The sequence below is a fragment of the Lepidothrix coronata genome, unplaced genomic scaffold (assembly GCF_001604755.1).
Source record: "Lepidothrix coronata isolate B3197 unplaced genomic scaffold, Lepidothrix_coronata-1.0 Scaffold66, whole genome shotgun sequence".
NCBI lineage: Eukaryota > Metazoa > Chordata > Aves > Passeriformes > Pipridae > Lepidothrix > Lepidothrix coronata.
This window is the reverse complement of record NW_016690246.1, coordinates 3730375-3751248: the sequence shown is the minus strand read 5'-3', so window position 1 is coordinate 3751248 and position 20874 is coordinate 3730375. Positions and strand designations below refer to the sequence as shown.

General features: G+C 37.8%; 2 protein-coding genes across 6 annotated transcripts in view; one reads left to right on the top strand and one right to left on the bottom strand.

Moving 5' to 3' along the window:
• The window catches only part of MLC1 (megalencephalic leukoencephalopathy with subcortical cysts 1), a 20102-nt gene extending 9662 nt beyond the window's left edge, over window positions 1-10440 (bottom strand). Inside the window, exons 1-6 of one of the 4 annotated variants that reach the window (XM_017818262.1) lie at window positions 10334-10440; window positions 5867-6004; window positions 5005-5188; window positions 2751-2840; window positions 938-991; window positions 756-857 (exon numbers count right to left, since the gene is read on the bottom strand). In XM_017818262.1, coding sequence (XP_017673751.1) covers window positions 756-857; window positions 938-991; window positions 2751-2840; window positions 5005-5184 — 426 coding nt within the window. In that variant the 5' untranslated portion in view covers window positions 5185-5188; window positions 5867-6004; window positions 10334-10440. Of the gene's footprint in view, window positions 1-755; window positions 858-937; window positions 992-2750; window positions 2841-5004; window positions 5189-5866; window positions 6005-6311; window positions 6427-6520; window positions 6611-10333 lie in introns of those variants that run through there. The other 3 variants (XM_017818260.1, XM_017818261.1, XM_017818264.1) reach the window with 3 other exon arrangements.
• A 94-nt stretch (window positions 10441-10534) lies between these two features.
• MOV10L1 (Mov10 RISC complex RNA helicase like 1) overlaps window positions 10535-20874 on the top strand; it is a 35045-nt gene continuing 24705 nt past the window's right edge. The window contains exons 1-6 of one of the 2 annotated variants that reach the window (XM_017818255.1): window positions 10535-10716; window positions 13828-14012; window positions 16403-16559; window positions 16923-17035; window positions 17843-18033; window positions 20114-20254. In XM_017818255.1, coding sequence (XP_017673744.1) covers window positions 10638-10716; window positions 13828-14012; window positions 16403-16559; window positions 16923-17035; window positions 17843-18033; window positions 20114-20254 — 866 coding nt within the window. In that variant the 5' untranslated portion in view covers window positions 10535-10637. Of the gene's footprint in view, window positions 10717-12333; window positions 12355-13827; window positions 14013-16402; window positions 16560-16922; window positions 17036-17842; window positions 18034-20113; window positions 20255-20874 lie in introns of those variants that run through there. The other variant, XM_017818256.1, reaches the window with a different exon arrangement.

Sequence of the window (20874 nt, the reverse complement as noted above, 5' to 3'; positions counted from 1 at the left end):
ACTGCACCCTCCCAGAGTGGCATCACAAAGTCACAGGGGCATGGCTTGTATCCTGCATTCCATTTATCTATCTAAAGTTATTTTGTGGAGATATATATCAATATGAGTAACATTAATGAGGAATTACCCAGGTCCTTTATAAAGGAGAGAGGGTGTTAAATGTGAATTGACTAGGATAAACGTATCCTTTTTATGAGTCTTACTGCTTTTAAACTACTAGCAGCGATTCAAAGATCTGGTATTACTTTCTTGCAGTTTCCCATGGGAAGGGAAAATACATATGATTATGAAAGAACAGTTAAAGAGATGGTATTCTACATCTTCTTTGTACCACATGGGTAACCAAAAACAGCTGGCAGGGAAATGCCAAACAGTGAGCCTGTTTCATTGAAAGAGTATCTTTCAAAGAGGAAAGCAAGTCAGCACCATGAATTACTCCTAAGACAGAAAAGTTTAAAAAAGCTTCAGAGCCAGCTTTGCATACAGTTATTCTGATTTACTTTCTTCAGTAATCTACGACATAGTATGGACAAGCAATAGGCAAGCAAAAAGAATTAAAATCATATAACCAAGGATGTCTTATGAATATTATTGCAGTAACTGACACTGGGCAAAGAGAAATGTAAAGTTTCTGCTAGATGATGTCTCCTCACAGACCAAGTAATTACATGTGATCTCTAGCCACCTCACACATCCCCACCTTTTTTTTAACAAAGATAAATATAGTACAATTAGTAATTGTTTTAGTAACTTACATTTATAGCTGATGGATTGAGGACAAGTTTGCATCCAAACCAAATTAAACACGTTGTTGTAACAGCAAACGTAGAGACAAACAGAATCTGAAAATTTGGTATCTGAAAAAAAAGTTTCAGAATAGGTTTCTCTCTCATTTTAACCACAGGGGGGTTAATTGACAATAAAATCTCATACTTACCACATTAATTTTATTCCTTGCTATAGCAAAGCTCACAACTGCTGAAGGAATACACTGGGAAAATTAAAAGAGAAGACTAGTGGGATACTCTGTACAAAGAATGTTATATATATTTCTATAGATTTATTTTATGTGTTTGAATTCATATTTTAGTTAACTTAGACAAATAGATCAGAAACTCTGAAGAAAACGTGTCACTCTTGTCTGAGCTCACTAATTACAATCAGTGTCTGATGATTACAGGAGGTTTAAATACACCTTCCATATCTCTCAATTTTGACTAACTACCCAGCACAATATGATGAATAAAAGAAAAAAAGAAAGTCTTTTTTGAGGCATTTCATGCCTTTGTTAGTTTAAATTAACTCTAGAAGGCCTGGGATCCTTGAGCAGGAAAAAAAACAGTGCTACTCCCAAACTGGGCCTGCACACTTTTAAACAGACATCATCATGGTTGAGTAAGCTATAATTTGCCCAGTCTCAACACAGTTCTGAAGAACTTTGTGAAAATCTGTTGAGTCAAGTTACACTTTAAGAATTGTGCCTGGAATCTCCACTGTGTTCAGTAGGAACTATGTTTTCATACTTAAGGGCAAAGCTAAATGGAAAAATCATGCGTAAGTAAAAGTTTCACAAAGTAATTTCTCTATCCCTTAGCTGTTCCTCACCATAATAGATATGGTTCCATTACAGATCCAACTCTATTTTACACAAATACATACTAAAATTATTAAAAATGTTTCCATGTCAAATAATGAACGTGCAAAAAATGCCACATTTTCAATTATCTTCCCACCACATCTGAACACTGAGGGCTTGACAATGGAACACTATAACAAGATTAATATTGACACGTAAAATTCTTCGAAGCACTTCTTTAATACCTAAATGACCTTTACTTAACAGAATTAAAACATCCTTTTTTGTCCTGGATACCCAAGAGTCTCTAGAACACTACAGGACTCTACTACTACTACTACTATTCAACATGGTTAAAAAAAGTCGAGAGCAATTCAGCTTCATGCTAAACTAGACATTTTGTGGCCAGTTGGCTCTACAGCCCTATAAGCTCTTCCAACTGCACTGACTCCATTATCTGCAGTAAGAGCTCTAACACCTTCCTGATGTACAGACACCCAAATGTACACACCTTCACCCACAGCAAGCCTTTCAAACCCAACATGATAATCGTCTGCATCTACCAGATCTTTGGAAATTTTCAATAAATACAAAGCTCAAAGAGACAGGATTTGAGGCAGAAAAAGAGACTTCTCAGTAACTAACACTGTTGTTGCAGAGAATAACATCCTTGTGAGTATATTAACTTCAAAAACTGCTTCAATGGTATTTTAACACCTGTAGTGGAAACCTAAGTGACAGCTCATTCACAGAGAAACTTTATTCTGCTTCAGTACTCAGATACTATAGCAAAATAAAATGAAAAATTAATACTTTGAAATACAATCTGAAATACATTCTGATAGCATTTAGCCAGGAAATTCCCCAAATACATAGCAATGCAAATTTTCTTAAAATCAAGCACAGAAACACTGTTCAAACAGAGTAATATTACATGCCAGTGGTGAGCTGATTAACAAAAAATGGTAGCAAAAACCAGTTGTCTTTATGGCAACTGTTACTCTTTTAACCATGGGGTGAAAATCCATTTAATGAACAGTTAAACAGAACTAAATCTTCCAAGAAGAAAGTTAGTATTAAAAAAAGACAGACAAAATAAAAGACATAAACCCACAAACATTATATACTATTGAGTCTGCTGTCAAAGTCACAGCAAATAATTAAGAATGCTTACTGAACCTGCTGCACAACGTAAATAATCCATTTCAGATGGAAAAATATTTCCCAGATATAGTGAAAATCCAGAAGTAATAAGGAGGCAAGTCTGCAAAGCAACAAATAAGATACGTTTATATGAATAAAACCTTTTAAAAAAGCAACTAGTCAAAACCAGTAATCCCTTTCAAATTAAGCTACTGATGGACATTTAATAATGCAGGTTTTGAGTGAATAAACTTGAAGAAAAGCACCAAAACATGCTGAGTTCTGAAGAAGATGTTTTCCTGGTTACCAAGACCTAATACTGAACAATATAATCATGTTAGAATCAAGCATTTTGCCCTGACTTGGCAAATACCTCAAAAAACTACTCAAAAGGTAGTTCAGTGGTAAAAATGCACTGTTCAGTGCTAAAAATGTTTCAGAAACCTCAGATAAGTCTCTACTTTGCATTCTCTGCTTGACTCCACCAACATTCATTATGCATATGGGCAGCTGCGCAATTGCCAACTAGAACACAACAACAAAAATAGTATTAGGATACATTAATGAAGATTCTTCCACCTATATTCCTGCATCCCTCCAAACTCTCTTCCTCCTTTCATTCAGCAGCACACCCATAAATGTTCAACTCCTCCTGTTCCCTTGATAACTCTTCTTTTTATTTCATAACTATGACAGTAACACACATTGCAATAAATGATCAATGTCTCCTACTAACATTTTTTTGTTTTCCCTGTCATTCCCCTGAGAAGGCATTTCTTTGAAGGGGCAGGAGAAGATAAGAGACAGAATGGCTCTTTTGTTTTATTTGGGCATTTCTTCATGGTAGAAAATTATTGGAGGATCTTTAAAAAGTCCTTGTCAAATAATGACAGAAAATAAGGAGAGCGTATGCATGTGTATAAACACACACACACACACACAGAATTCTGGCAGACAGGAAGGGCAATATTTATAAACCACAAGCTGAAATTGTGCTTGAAGCTCATCAAATTGTTCCTGCACAAAGCCAGCCTATACTGTCAGCCACTTCGATGTCACTCTACACTTTGCAACTGCTTCCTGAAGTAGACTGTCCTGTTCACTATGACTTATGTTGCTCACTGTACAGACTTTCTTTTCTGGACACTGTCCCTCAGAAGAGTTGATGGAGATTAACCCCTATAATACTTGGGAGGAAAATCTAATTGGAATTGATTGGATTAGTTATTAATAAAATTGCATTTTCATTTATCCATAAAATTCATTCTTTTTGATAATATGACTTCAGGAAATGATCATTAAATGTTAGCATCTCCAGTCATTTACAATAACTCAGTAAAAAAGAATAATCTAATTACAGACAGTTGTCCTTTTGGACAATTAAGTTTGAGAAAATGTCATGCAAAGAAAGCCAGTGCTTCTTTTGCTCTCTTTTCATGTGACAGTACATCTGAAAGGAAATCCAAGCTTTGCAGATTGGCAGAAAGGAAAAAAAGCTCAGCTGTTTCCACAAAAATAAGGCAGTACTTTTATTCACTGTGCAAAAACAAGCAATTACCATATTAAAAGTGAGACACTTTTCACTCAATAAAAATTATGCTTCAAAACACACAAGCTGACAGAAAAAGATCAAATTCTAATTGCTATAATGAAGTTTAATTAACTTGGCTCAGAACATGGAGAAGCATATGATGTACATGCAAGATGAGTGTCCTGTGATTCTAGCAGTGACACAAAAATTCAAATCACTGTGACATTCATGTAAGAAACAAAGCATATACCTCACTACACAACTATTACACCAAATAATTACATGGCTATTGAACCCTGAAACATGAATGTGGCAATTAAGTACCACATATATTTTTAATGCCAAAATGCTATCATGCAGCCACAGTACATTTAATAGTTAAAAATATCTTAAAAGAATGCATATGGTCAGCATACTTTATATACTCTACCAAAAGGCACTGCTTATACATACACATGGGTCTATATTTACCACTACCACACTTATTCTCTGCTTATGCTGTATGATTAATATTAAAGATAAAAATAAGCCTTCATATAGCATCCCTGATTACTGAAAAAATATCCAAAGAATACCAGTAGTCAATGAATTACTACATTCCAAATTTGCTAAATATATTTTTTTCTTTACAAAAATCTACATTCAGTACTATCATTGATGAAATTCTAAGTCCCCAAATGATGTGAAACAGAAAGATACTGGGCTCTGAGACCTCAGCTACATTTTTAAATTTTCTGTCATTTAAAGTACTTACTCCCATCAGCAAAGAAAATATCCATGTTCTGTAACTAAAGCAAGGATGCAGCCTTTTGGACAGCTGAAGGTCACTGGATTTGATATCTGGTATATAATTTCCATTCTCTTGTTTTCCCCGCTCCAAAGTTGGCATCCTGTCATAGCTAAATTCTTCTCTGTAACCTTCTTCTCTGGTCATAACACTTCACAAAGGCAATTAAATAATAATCATGGAAATTATGAAGAAAGAGAAAAAATATATACTTTAGTTCCTTCACATACTCAGATCAGTGCTCAACTAAGTTTTTGTCTATTAATGATAAAATAAAGAAAAGCAATATTTAGCTATTAGCTGTATTTACACTTCAAAATACGCAAGCTTTCTAACAGCTTACTTGCATGCAATAAGTAAATTACATCCTACAGCCAGAGTTCATAATAACACAGTATAAACAGCAATAAAATGAAAGTTTGTATACCTATGATACCTCAACAGACTTTTATTTCAAGATCTAAGAACCATTTTTAGAGATGTTTAGTTTGAGGCTACCTCTACAACCAAAGCTTTTTTTTTTTTAAACTCTGGGACAGAAAAGACAGTTAAAATTGTTTCAATATTAAGTTCCATTTGATTTTAACACCTTTTATCAGCTATCTAAAATGACAGACTTCCCTAAGAGTCCGATGAACACATATACTCACAATAACTCAGCTACAGCAAACTGTTTCTAATTTACCCAGTATCAATCATTTCTCTTGTTCACTCACTCCTTTTTTGTTCACCTCACAGCTTGCCAATCTGTTCAAATACCTTGAGGAGTATATTATATTAGAATTAAGTTACTTCAGATTTTTCAACAGTTAAAAACCTTCATGCTTACCTTCCACTGAAAAGTTAACTGTCAGTTTAAAACAGCCTTGTGAACACAGCTGCCTGTACACTTTGTGATATTCTCACCGTTCAGTGAGTCATGCCGGCTTTGAAAAGTTCTCCCTTACACTTTGGCTTCCAACAACATCTATTCAGATATGGAACAAAAGCACAGCAAGAACTTCAGTTAAGCCAGGGAACAGGAAAATGCCTCCTGAATTTTAATTAACAGAACACACTAGAAAATGACTGTACTACATCTCATAGGGCTGCTTCCAAATCAGACCAACAAATTAAAAAAGTTTCAAGTGTCTTTTCTTATTTGAGTACTACCCCTTACTTAGTATCTTAAATAAAAGCTTCCTCACAGTTTACCAGTTTTAGCTATTATAACAGAAAGTGATCCCAATATCCAACAACTTAGTCCTTGTTTCAAAAGAGCAAAAGATACTTACAATGCAGTATTCAGAAAAAAAACACAGATAAAAATTCAAGTATTCAAGCATCCCAACAAGATAGGAGGTTCAAAAGTTACAGGTTAGAAATCTATCAAGACTATTCTCTTCACTGTGTAACACTACTTCATCTTTTTCTACTAACCCTACTCTTCTGGAGTGTTCAGATAAACTCTGCACACTTCAATCGTGCTGTCATTCGTACTTACAGAATACCCAGCTGACTAAACAACATATTTTAAATCTAGCAGGCAGCAGTGACATGCAATGGCCAGGGTACATTGGATCCAGTCCTCCTGCTTATTAGGCAATGAAAAGAAAAAAAAAAAAAGAAAAAAGGGAATGTTTTTATCTTGAAGATGTTGGCACCTTGACAGCTACAGCAATGACAGGGTCTTTTGTCTAAACTTTAAACACTCTTGTAACCAAGACACAATTAAATCTTCAGTATTCTGAAGGGCATCACCTTTAAAGTATGCTAGAAAAACTTCTGAACAGTGCAACTTCTCAATTTGTACAGACTGTAGATTTTAATTTTCTCATAATGTCAGCCAATACTGAAAGAATTATTAAAACAACTGTAACATTCTAATAAACAGGGAATTATTACACCATACACAGCAATAGACACAGCTGTAAACTCTGTCAGAAAAGGAGAGGGGGAAAAAAAGACTATGTAGTCAAGCAAAACTGTTCTTCAGTAACTAAGCCCTTCTGTTCCTCTGTTCATGGAGCAAATACTATGCAACTATTTCCATTTTCTGTAACTTTACAAAGACTATGGTTTAATGGAAAATGGGTAGTGCTTACCTAACAAGCTTTATCGATGAATGCTAGGTACTGATTTATTCTAACACAAATTACCATAGATACAAGAGGATCATATTTTAACCCTTTTGACCAATTTAGGGAGAAGGTCTTTTTTTTTTTTTTTTTGCACAAAATTGGTGAGACATTCAGGTATTTACTTGATCTAATCTCTTTGAATAAAAAGAATTTATAAAGTCCTCCACCACTGAACAGAGCAGAGTTCAAACCCTAGAACATTTTGTTCACCATTCCAAGTGTTTCAGCCAGTATTGTATCTGAAAGTTCCCTCTCTCAAGTGTGGCACTATAGTATTTTCTCTGGTTATGGTGAAATTCTTCCTGCCCCCTTTCCTGTGCACTTCTCAGTATTTTCCATTTCCTTTTTGCACAGAGGTTCACCACACAACTACTGTATTCTCTGCACTTGGCCTCAGCATCAACAAAAAACACTTGAACTTCACACTGCAGTTTCTATTCTAAATATTTTCAGGGGCCCTTATTTTAGGTTCCCTTTGTTTCATGTTTCTGATTCCATAAGAAGTCTCATTTTTGTGTATACACAACAAGGCAAGATCTGGTACCAGAGCCCAAGTCACAACTCAAAAGCTTATAATGCTAAATAAGGTACAAACATGCTGCACAAAGAGATTCCTCCTAATTCTAAAGAATGCACAGGAAACCTATACAAAGACTACAGGAAGTAGAACAATTCCAAAAGAACACGACAGGCTTCTGAAAAGGATTTACAAATTAAGTGGTTTCATACTAAGTTAGGCCAAAAGATCTCAAAGCATGACAATCAAATCAAATCAAATTGTGAGCAGCTGTGAAGAACTACTTACTTCCATCACAGAAATTATCACTGAACAAATTCAGCTGCCTGAAGCGGCTGTAGCAGGTACTTGGTCATTTGCCATAGGCTGTGCACCGCAAGCATCCTCCACAGTAACCACAAAAGATAAAAAAGAGATTGACAACCGTAAGTGAAGTGTCCTAGTCCTACTTTTTGCTATCAGTAGTTAACAAAAAAGCACTCTGTCCTGGGCCAGTTTCTCTAGCACTGCACCCAGGCTCACACTCATGTTCCCAAATCGAAATGCGACCAGCACCTGAAGCTCAGGTGAAATTTATGTTTACTGTCCTGCCCGTCTTCATTTTCTGATGAGTTATTATTGCACTACATTTTTATTCTTTCACACAATATTTAATTACACTATTTTAGCTCATTACCTGTATCCCTTGTTCAATATTTTCAGCTCTTTTAAAAGCCGCTCCTTAATGTATTTTGTTTCTCCGAAGCTGATTCTTTGGTCCTTGTTTCCTAGCTCATATCTTTGGGCATGTACTGAACCAAGGGCAAAATGCAGGTCCAATAGCTGCAAGTGGATGTCTTGCTCCCCCAGTATACTATAAAATTCTTTGGATTTAGTCCTTCACGTGAATCATCACTTGAAGAGTTTGAACAGGTTTCATCAGCATGCAAACTATTCATTGTATGCTGTTAAAATTCTTCTAGTTTTATGTATGTCATAAACACATCATGGTACAATTTTAAAGTACATCCAGACTGAATACTGGGTTTTCTGCCTAGTACATTCTCTTGCAATAAGATTACCAAGAAGCACAGCCTGGGAAGTCTGTTATAAGTTACGGAATCTTCAGGCGAGAATTTTTGCATGTATAACTACTTCCCTTCTCCAAAAAAACCCTATTTCTTCATCTGTCACATTTTTGACAACTAACAGTCCCCTGCCTGCACTCCACTGGAATCTTAGTGAAAGAAAAGAGTACCTAAAATTCTTTAAATCAATGTATCAAAAAGAGACTATCACTCTTTCAGCACTTCTCTAAAAACATCACTGACTACAGATACTCATACACATTTTTCCTCCCAGTAGCATCATCTCAGTTACTTCAGAGTGAGACACTGGAACTCATGTGCAGTTACTGGCAACCAGAATTTATTCTCCTGTAGGAACTGTACAGAACTCTATAAAGTGTTAAACAATCTGAAATATATTCCTGGACCTTCTTTGCCTAAATAATCCTGAGTGAACCCTACAAATAGAAACCAAAAAGTTGCCAAAGACAACTGCTGCTTTAGTGACAGAACTTAAACACAGAATGCAATGAATCACTCTGGCCTTTCCGCAACAGCCACCATTTCCCATAAAAGTATACACTGCCTTGCTCAAGTTCCTGAAACCACCTCCTCTAGCAGTCCTATGTGGCAGTTCCTATTGAAGCTACTGGGATGCTGAGCTCATCAACTCAAGAACTATGCTTTGTGAAACAGTATTTGTTAAAAAAGATATAAAAGGGGCTTATAGAAGATACCTGAAGTGTATTGTGTGAAGAGAACTGGTAAAAATATGAACTATGGAGATGCTAAGCAAGTCACTAAAATTTTATTTCCTCTAGCACCACAGCAGCTCCTATATTTATGATATTAGGACAAAAATACTTTTTTTTTTCTGTTAGGCAAGTTTATCATGTTCTAGAGCTTACCCTATCATTTTGACACTGGCTGCTCTTGAGAGAATAGTGATCCAATAACGTGCAATTTGCACACGCAAACTCTTGCACACACTCCATTTCATCACACCGGATGGGCTCCATGCCTGGCTCATTCCCAGGGCCACACAAGCGCACAGAGAGCCCTCAGCCCAGTGGCTGCCCGTGGGTTTTCCCTGGTCAGGACATCTCACTTACTGAAACCGTGTCACAGCCTATGAGCATAATTTGCAACAGCACCATGAGCAAGCAATGGGCTGCACGCACCACTTTGCTTTAAGCTTTTCTGTGGTAACCACGTGTGACACCACCTTTAACATGCCCTCAGCCCTGCCAGCTGAAACCCTACACTCTCTACAACTACCTGAAAGGAGGTTGTAGCCAGGTGGGGGTTGGTCTCTTTTCCCAGGCAACCATCAGCAAGACAAGAGGGCATGGTCTCAAGTTGTGCCAGGGGAGTTTTAGGTTAGATATTAGAAAGAATTTCTTTACGGAGAGGGTGGTTAGACATTGGAATGGGCTGCCCAGGGAAGTAGTGGGTTCTCCGTCCCCGGAGATTTTTAAAAAGAGACTGGATGTGGCACTTAGTGCCATGGCCTAGTAACCACAGCGGTAGTGGATCAAGGGTTGGACTTGATGATCTCGAAGGTCCCTTCCAACCCAGCTGATTCTATGATTCTATGATGAAGACCCTCTCACCCTCCCTCCTGCCGACAGTGCCACCACTCGGTGATGACGGGGAAAAAGACACCGCCTCCCCTCGCCAGAGCTGCCCCTTCCCGGATCCAGCGGCACCGCCCCCTCGGAGCCGCGGGAACGGGCGCGCCCGAGGCGCGTGGGCGCTCCCACGTGACCGTGAGTGCGCAGCGCGATTGGCCGCGGCGGCGCGGGGCTCGAGGCGCGGCGGGGGCAGAGCTCGGTCGGCGGCGTCGCGTGCGAGCGTCGTCCGTGTGCTCCTGGAGGCGCTGCCGGAGGCTTTGGCTCTGCTCTGAGCTGCTCCGGGATGTTCTGCCTCCTTTCTAAGGCGCTGTCTTACTTCTGGAGACGTGCAGGTGACGAAGATGAGAGATGGGCGACCTCAGGTAGGGGTCCCTGGGCCGGTTGTGGGTTTGTGGTGCAGCTTCAGAGCCGTGGGGGCGCTGGTGGTCTCGTCCGCCTCGTGAGTGGAGCTGAGTGCGAACCTGTTTCCTTAAGAAAGGAAACGAGAAGGTTGTAAGACAGCGTTTTGACTACAGAAATGTGGGAGTGTTCCCAGAAGTAGTTTGTCACTGTTTCCTGCATAGAACAGGTTACTGTGGCTGCTTAGAGTATGGAATGCGGTGTAGGAGGAGTGTTGTGGTGGATGCTTTGGGTTTTCCCTTGTGCTACTGTCTTAATAAATAAAACTTCATTTTACGTGGGCTGTAGAATGGAGATGATGGTGTATTCTTTCATATTCCAAAATGGTAGACATTTCAGGTGCTTTTAATAGGATTGTTCAATGGAGCAAAAAATGCCTTTTCGTATTTATGAATACTCAAAGCAAAAAAAGATTACTTTCCTTTTTTCTTGATTGTGAGTGTAGCTAATAAAGTGTTTAAAGCCTAAACTAGCGTATTTCAGTTCAGCTTTAAGCCTGAAGTTGCAGTGCAATGCAGTTGATTGAATGTTTGTGTGATACATTAGGAGATAGTACTTATAATCCAAAAAACTAGAAACTCCTATGGTTCTAGGAAAACAACACCACATCTGAGTTCAGAAGTGTATTAACTATGTTTTTTTTAAAAATGAAGAATTATTTTGTACAGCTTGTTTATTCTTCCTGCTTTTTCAGTATAGAAATCTTAAATATGTTAGATTTGCCATACAAAGTGTGCTGAGAACTTTCTTTTACTATGGAAAATTTTGAAAATAGTTGATGCCCCAGAGCTTTTGGAAGTAGCTCTTTAGCTTTGGCTGGAGCTTGGGGAAAAAAATAAGAGAGCTTGACTTTTGGAAGAAGGGGCAGGCAACTCAAGATGACTGCAAGGGTACCATGAGGTTATTATGCTTGGAGAAAATTAAAAAAGCCAAAACCCAACTAAAAAGTTTCTGTAAATATGATAGCAACAAAAGGAGAGCTAAAGAGAAGCCTTAGCTTAGAGGGAAACAGTGATAAAGGATGAGGAAAAGGCTGAGGTACTTAATGCCTTCTTTGCCTCAGTCTTTAATAGCAAGACCAGTGCCCACTGAGCTGGAAGACAGGGACCGGGAGCAGAATGAAGCCCCAATAATCCAAAGGCAAATGGGCAGTGACCTGTTACAACACTTGGACACACGCAGACCTACAAGACTGGACAGGATCCACCCCAGGGCACTGAGGGAGCTGGCAGGAAAGCTCACCAAGCCACTTTCCATCATTTGCCAGCAGTCCTGGCTAAGCAAGGGGGTCCCAGTACGTGGGAAGTTAGCAAATCTGATATTTATCTACAGGAAGGGAAGGATGATCTGGAGGACTACGGGCCTGCCATCCTGACCTCGGTGCCAGGGAAGGTTATGGATCAGATCATCATAAGTGCCATCATGTGGCATATGCAGAACACTAGGGGATTAGGCCCAGCCAGCATGGATTTATGAGACACAGGTCCTACTTGTTCAACCTCGTCTCCTTCTAGGACAAGGTGACCCACTTAGTGGATGAGGGAAAGGCTGTGGATATTTTCTTCACCGATGACCTGGACCAAAGGATCGAGGGCACCTCGGTCAGTTTGCAGATGACCCCAAGCTGGATGGGAGCATTGATCTGCTGGAGGGTAGGAAGGCTCTGCAGAGGGATCTGGACAGACTGGATCAATGGGCTAAGGCTAGTTGCATGAAGTTGAACACGTTTAAGTACTAAGTCCTGCACTTGGGTCACAACAACCCCGTGCAGAGCTACAGGCTTGGGGCAGAGTGGCTGGAAAGAGGCCCAGTGGAAAAGGACCGGGGAGTGCTGGTCAGCAGCAGCTGAACGTGGAGCCAGCTGTGTGCCCAGGTGGCCAAGAAGGCCAATGGCAACCTGGGTCGTGTCAGGAATAAATTAGATATTAGGAAAAATTTTCTTCACTGAAGGGGTTATCAAACATTGGAACAGGCTGCCCAGGGAAGTGGTTGAGTCCCCATTCCTAGAGCAGTTTAAAAACTGTGTGGATATGGCTCATAGGGACATGGTTTAATGTTGAACTCAGCAGTGTTCGACTCCCTGATCTTAAAGGTCTTTTCCAACTTAAATGGGAAAAAGACAGGCTTACAGAGAGGCTGGAGAGCAGCTGTGTGGAAAAAGATCTGGGGATTTGGGTGATGGCAAGTTGAATGAGTCAGCAGTGCCCTGGTAGCCAGGAGAGCCAACCATGTCTGGGGGGGCATCAGGCAAAGCAGCGCCAGCCAGTCAAGAGAGGTGATTGTCCCACTCTGCTCTGCGCTGGTGTGGCCTCCCCTTGAATATTGTGGGCAGTTTTGGATGCCTCAGTACAAGAATTACACTATAATGGTTTGATGTATCCAGTGGAGGATGAGCAAGATGGTGAAAGGCTTCAAGGGACAGACTTATAAGGAGTGTTTGAGGTCACTTGGCTTCTTCAACTTGGAGAAGAGAAGGCTGTGGCACGACCTCATCACAGCTGACACCTTCCTCAAGGGGGGCAGTGCAGGGGGAGGTGCTGATCTCCTCTCTCTGGGGAGCAGCCATAGGACATGAGGAAATGGAATGAAGCTGCACCAAGGGAAATGCAGATTGGACATTAGGAAAAGGCTCCACACTGCGAGGGTAGTCAGTCACTGGAACAGGCTTCCCAAGGAAGCGGTCACGGCATCAAGCCTGTCAGAGTTCAAGAAGCATCTGGATGATGCTCTGACTCGTGGTTTCGTTTTAGGTAGTCCTGTGAGGAGCAGGGAGTTGGACTCGATGATCCTCATAGGTCCCTTCCAACTCAAGATATTCTGTGTCGTTGGGGTTTTTTTTAATGCAGCTTAAAATGTGGCTTTTTACGCTATAGTTTGTATTTAACTACCTTTATTAATTAGTTGAAATGATAAGTTGCCATAAGACTTCAAGACTTAAGTGTAAAAGTAATTAATTGGCAACTGTTGCTATTTTTAGTTGGTTTTTTGATAGAAGGGATAGCACTTTTAGTAGCATTCATAACTTGTTGCATAGTTCTGTAAATACATGATTTGGGCTTTTCTTCTTGATGCAGGTGATCAAGAATTGAAAACAGTACAAGGAGTAGTGACAAGACTTTGCCATGATTATGGGATGATAGATGACATGATAGTCTTCACAAAGGATGTTGTTACAAAAAATATGTTGCTGGCCATTGGACAAGAAGTTATTGCCACAGTGGAAGAGGATAAAACATCGGGTGGCCTGAAGGCTATCAGGGTAAGAGGTGAAGATAAATAGTAGTCTGTGTAAGTAGCTTGAGGCTTTGTTTTGGAAGTTGCTATAGTTCTGGCCTCACAAATTCTACAAAATAGGAGAAATTGCCAGCCCTTCACCCAGTGGGGATGAATTCTTTTTCAGTTTTTTTTATAATTATTTTATTCCATCACCTTTAAAATTATGTTTAATAATGATTCTCTGATTATAGGTGTAGTGTAAGGGATATGAAACTACTGATTGAGATAATTGCATCAGAATTTTTTAGTCATAGCTGCTCCAGATCCGTGCATAACTTTTCTGAGTTTCAAAGTCAGTTTTATGTTACTGTTATATGAATGCATAAGAACATAAAAGCAGGGGCTGCAAGTTTACTCTTTTTGCACAGAAGTAAGAACATAAATTTCCCTGTTGTAAAAATTGGCAAGTTAAGTGTTACAGACAGTAATAAAAATGGAGATACCCATACTTTGCTTGCTTAACACTTCAGTTGTAAATCTATTTCAAGCTTGATTATACCTTGTCACAAATTTTGAGGGGAGTTTTTTCTCAGCATATTTAATGTTGAAACCAATGCAGTTTCATTGATTAAATAAAACTGAAGAAAGACTGTTAGTGGGGAGAGAGTTTTATTGTGTGATCTAAAATGAAACACAGAAGGAAAGTAAAAGAGAAGTCTTGTTTCTAAAGTATTACTGGCTCCAGTGTTATGAAAAACCTAGTGTCTTGTAAGATAACCTGTCTCTTCTTATTTCCTTTTGTTTCTTTTTTTTTAATTGAAATTAATTTATTATATAAAAACTAAATATTGTTTGTCCAACAAGCAGTCTCAATGCTGTTTGGTAAAACAGTACCCACAGAGTCAGACAATGGATTAGTTTAAACCTTATTTTTTCTTCCTTGTTTTCCTTCTGACTGACAGCTTTCACCATGCTGTTGAAATATTGTTGTTGCTCCAAAATACATAAACCTGGCAGCTGAAAAACTACATAAGGATCTACAAAACAAGTGTAATGTTTTAGCAGTTGTGGGATGTTTTGCTGTGTGTTCTAGATAATGGCATTTTCAAAAGGTCTTTTTTTCAAAAGTATAGTGATTTATCTTATTCCTGTTTGTGAGGCATAATGCTACGGGCATCTCAGACTGTTGGCAATGTAGTTTGTGACTGGGTGAAAAGCTGAAAGCTGAGTTTATGCCAAAAGCTGACTGGACTCCATAGAAAGTCAAAGTCCAAGAACAGTCTTGATTCAATGAGCAAGAAGAAAAAACTCATTTCTTCAAAGTCTGTTTGAAGTATTTGAATAAAAACCTAAATTCATTCTGTAGTTTTTGATATCTTAAATTACTTCCCATGTAGTGGCACAAACTTGACTTACTCTGAGTTTGATAAGAAAAAACATTGTAGTGTTTTCGGGGGACAGAAGCAAAGAGCTAAGTCTCTTTTTAAACTCCTCGTCAGAGGAGAAAATTTAGCTTCCTGACAAGTATAATCATTAAATACTGTACAAAATTATGCTTGAACATGAGTACTATCTCCTTCCAATTAACTCAGATATTCTTGGTGAATGTGAAGGTATGTCTGTCAGACTGGAGCAAAACGTAGATTTTTTTAATTATTATTATATTTTTTACAGTGAGTTTTCATGTTATGAAAAGGAATATCAGGTAATGATAGTTCTTTAAATGCAATATCACTGTATTGACTAAACAATAGCTAAGTATATGTAGTCTAACTGTAGGGTTTGCAAACTCTGAAGTAGAGGTAGACATAGACTATTTATTACTATCTTAAATGGTAGTATGCGTTATGTTCAACAAAACAAATCATATAAAAATTAGGACCGTAGTCCAGTTCAGATTAGACCAGACTTCTGTAAATTTAGATTTGAGGTGGTGCTATAGAGAGTCTGTGAGAAGCAGCTCTAGGGGTTTTCCTATTCAAATTATTGAAGAACAACTGAGGATCAGTCTGAAAAAGTGTTTATAAACACTATCTTAGAAACATATTTTTTGCTTTCTGAAATAGTGATTAGCTCTAGGTCTGCTTGTGTACAGTCGCATTGCTGAGGGTGATTCTCTTGTCAATATGAAGAAAATTCTTAAGCAGACCTAAAGCAAGGGAAGCCAGAGAAAGATTTGAAAAATCAGCATGTAATTATAGTAGTTGTCAGCATTGCAGCATACAGCAGATTTTTTAAAGAAGTTACTTACTGTTTACTACTCATTGTTTTTGTGTACAAAAAGTAACAGCTACAGTGACTAAATAATTGTCTAATAAGAAGCTTTGCTACCATAAAGAATTGAAATCCTGATATTTATTGTAGGAATATATGTTTAACATGTAATTCTAAGTATCAGCTGTTTAAATGTTGGGGTTATTTTTGTATTAATAGATAGACACCATCCAGGATACACAAGAAGACTTCAGTCCTACTTTTGATGCCTCTGAACTACATAACAAAACATTAATTGGCAGTATTACCTCTCTCTCTAAGCATGGTGGCTATATTAATCAGAATACTTACTTTGCAAAGGAAGACGTCTGGGAAGGTGTGTAGGGGCTTTCTTGTTTCCTCTTTCTTAATATATTCATATGTACAATAGAAATATCTTCTGATAGACTTGCCGTTGAGATCCCGAGTAAGTTCTAATAGTGTGTGCAGTGAAATACCCATACATGGGTGAAGAAAACAGGTGTATTTTTCCACCAGCATCTCTTATGTAATTTGGCCTAACCTATGGGGAGAGGAACTGCAAAGTGAAGTTTGGAGTCAGTGGATCTGAATAATGCATTTTCCTGGATTTTACTTAACTTAAGCTAGTTCTGTAGGAGAGTAATGTAAATCGATATATCAATAGTAATTAAATAGTATCAGTAGTAATTAAACTTAAGAAATGTTCCATTTTATATAGATTTCAAACCCTATGAAGGTGATTGGGTGCAAGCAAAGTATTTTATTAATTTGACAACATGGAAGAGTGAAGCAGTTGCTGTAAGGCCTTTGAGATATAAGCAAGTAAACAAGGTAAACATTTTGCACGTTGTTTTTGGCAAGAGGAATCTTGTGTGAAGTGGGGTTTTGAAATTGGTTTAAGTTAGGAATATTGGTAGATCTTCTGTTATACATCTTTAATCAAAAGATAAAATGTATCAATTTATCCATTTGTAGGATTGTTTCTAGAATATCAAGGCTTTTTGAAAAAGCATACACATTTTGGTTTGAACAGAAAGAGTAACTAACTTATTATCAGTTGTTGATTTGAATGCTTACTATTGATTGTAATGAGGATGTGTGGATTTTCAAACTTTTTAAGAAGTCATGACTGTGGAATTAATTATGTTTAATTTTTCCAAGTGTTTTGGCTTAAAGACAACCATTGTCCTCTTTTTTAGTGGAAGTATCTATTCACTCTAGTAATGCATATATTAGGTTAATGGTTTATTTTCTTTGTCTTAACTGTATATATTGAATATTTGCATGTCAAGCATAGGAAAATATTTCTTCTCTTGTGCCTTCTATACTGAAGTATAAATTAGGTAAGTTGATCTGTCACAAGAGAGGTATCGTAATTAAGGCAAATGTACATATTGTAATATGCACTTAAGTGGAACCTAATGCTTATCTGAAGTACTTGTTTTTCTTTATGATTTTAAATCTAAAGACAAGCACAGGTTACAGATCTAGGTTTATCCCCTGTGAATAACTGAAAGTTCAGAATGCAGCTTTGTTAATGCTAGAGGGCCTGTTTCACGGGACAACAATACGCAATGCTATTATGTCTGTCAGCTTAAGCAGATATTATCAAGTAACACTGAATACAAACTATTACAGGTTCGCATTTCCAGCATCTGTGGAAGAACTGGGACAGTAGATGAGAGTATATTTTTCACTTTGGATTCCTTGAGACTTCCTGATGGCTATTCACCTCGTAGACATGATCTAGTGAATACAATTGTGGTGGAAAGCAGTCAGTCATGTTATATTTGGAGAGCTCTCTGCCTAGTGCCAGTCAGCGAGGATGGGTAATATTCATTATTTTGTTCTCTTTATAACAATTAGAGATGTAGTGTAATTATGCAGCTTACATTTCATTTTATCTGTTAAATGAGAAATAGTGGGAATTATTCCCTAGGTGTCTAGAAGGCATGATAGATCATTGGAAAAATCACAGGGTGTTATTATATGGCCCTTGCTTTTTTTTTTGTTTCCCCCCCCTTTCCAGAAGGTGAGGACATCTGTACTTACTAGAGAAGCAAAATTAGTAGCAGCTAAGCTCGGGGATATTGCTTGGCAGGGTAGGAGTTTTGCATGGCTTTATTAGAAAAATGCCAAGCTCATGCTCTTACCTTGTTTCCTCTATCTGTGCTCTTTTAGTTGGGGACTTGACTGTTCAAAACCATTCTCAGTAAGACTGATATAAAATGAATGTTTCTTTAATCCATTTTGCTTAAGTTATAGTGATTGCTGAGGTATCTGTCCTAAATGGAACAGTCAAATAATCTGAATAATAGAGATTTGTTGGACTTGCAAGTATCCAACTGAGAGGTTCTGCAGGCACTTTAGATGACATATGTGATGTGAGGATCAGGAGAGATTGCAGAAGAGGTTGGAAAAAGTAGATGATGTTTAGGGAGAAGCAGTAAAACTTGGTGAAATAATCAGCTTTGCAGATGTAAAATGGCAACTAGGAAGTAGCAGTTCTGCAGCAAAGATCTGAAGTTTGACCTGTGAATTTAAGTGTCTGTCCTGTGAAAAACAAATACCACCTAAATAAATAGGGCTATTACCTGTAAAATCTATCACTTGCCATGCTAAGGCCTTGGTAGGATTACAGAGTCTGATTCTGCAGGCCAAAAATAAATTGTCAACCAATTGCAAAGTCCAAAGGGGAGAGCAAAAGAACATTGTGATTATCTTTCAAACATAGTCTTTGGGAGAACTTGCCTTTGGGACATCTCCAGGAAATAAAGCTAAGGGCAGTACACATCTTCAAGGAATCTACAAGGAATGAAATAAGATCTTTTCACTAAAGATAACAGATAAAATAGATTTAAATTGTACCTAGATGAAACTTGAAGTCTTGACATCATTTTGCAAAACAGTACAAATTGTTCACATATTTTTTCAGTTGGACCTGTTTTTAATGATGGATTTTATACAGAAAATTATTACTAAAGCCAAATTACAAAAGTAGACCTTAGGGTTGATTTCTCAGGCTTAGTGTACATCCTACCATATCAAAAAGTTGAGGCAGCTTAAGCTGCAAGGGGAGACATCTAGTGGGCTTGGCTAGTAATTTGATGTAACTAATGAAGAGCAGCTGCATTCATTTTCTACTTCAGTATGTTAGATAACTCAGGAATACTTAGGGTGTGTAAATATTGGTGAGATTATTAAAATATTTCCGAGTTATTTCCATGCTGCTCCATCTAAATGGTTTCTTAATTGCAACATAAAAGCAATTTTAAAAAATTGTTTCTACAGGTAGAAGGAGGTTAGAGCTGTGGTCAGTGTTTCAGACTGGAAAGAGCATGTGACTGGTTTCACAGATATTTTTTTTGGTAGTATGTGTGATTGAAGTTTTCAAGGGTGCTTTTTGGTTTTCATGTGTTTTTTAATTTCTTCAGTTTGCTGTTTTCAGATTGGAGCAATAAGCAGAAGACGCAAGTGCTTGGGTTAAAACACTTCCAGTCTAGTAATTTTATCACTTAAGCTCCAGTTCTACACATGACTTTTGCTAAGGAGCTGCTCTTTGTTGTGTCTTTTTTCAGCTCGCAGGAAGATACATAAGGGCTTCAGTCACTGTTTGACTCAGCTCTTCAGCAAAGATTAGCTAACTTTTCAATCATTTCAATCTTGTGTCCAAAGTTTTATGCTGCTTTACTGTGCTACTGACAAAAGCTTGTTGCTGCTTAAATTAGGAAAGGTAATCCAATTGCCTTGGAAGTATAAGTTGCTGGGAAAAAGTTAGCTCTCTCACCTTCGTCTTTCTAAATATTGTGACTATGCCTTTGTATAGTGCTTCTTAAACTTGTGCTGAATCAAAGATGTTTATTGAGTCTGTTAGTGTTTAAAAATTGCTACCTAAAATTATTTTTACAGACAATCTCACTCTAGTGGAGGTAATACAGATGAGCCTTATGAAGACTTAATGAGAGAAAAAGGAGAGTTGAAAATATCAAGAATGACTAACTTTGGAACTCTGAAGCAGGGGGAATCTAAAAGAATTATCATTTGGATAGAGTAAGCCTTTCTTTTCGTTTGAAAATTTCTTTATTTCCATCTCTCCATAGTCTGTAAACCTGTCTTTCAGACAGAAGCCTTTTGTAGTGGAGCCTTGTGATTTTTAATCTTCAAATAATCTCCAGATACTATAGAAATAAAGAGAATTTAATATTAAATTTAATGTCTGTAGGGTAACCTTTTTGATATTGAGTATTTATATTGCAGAGAGTGCATTAACCCTCCCCAGTCCTATATCTTTTTTCAATCCTAATCAGATCTTTCCTGGAATAAGGATTGAAATAAATGCTTTTACTTGTAAGTGTGTTCAATTTGAACTGCAGATACACTGCCATCTTAAAAACCTTAGAACAAGAGGTCTGTTACATACTCATGTATTAAATGCAGACCAGATTTTTTTTTCTAATTTTTTTTAAACTTGGATGCCAAAGAACTATGTGGTGTATCCTTGAGAGGTTTTTTGTTTTGGTAATTTTCTCTATTTTTTGTGTTAGTGTTTTTTTCTTTCACATCTGGGCATAAAGTCTTAAATGAAGACACACCCGAATACTCATTATTTGTTGCCCTATATTCTTCCCTAAGAATTAGTTACCCACTGATGAATTTTAAGCTCCCATAGA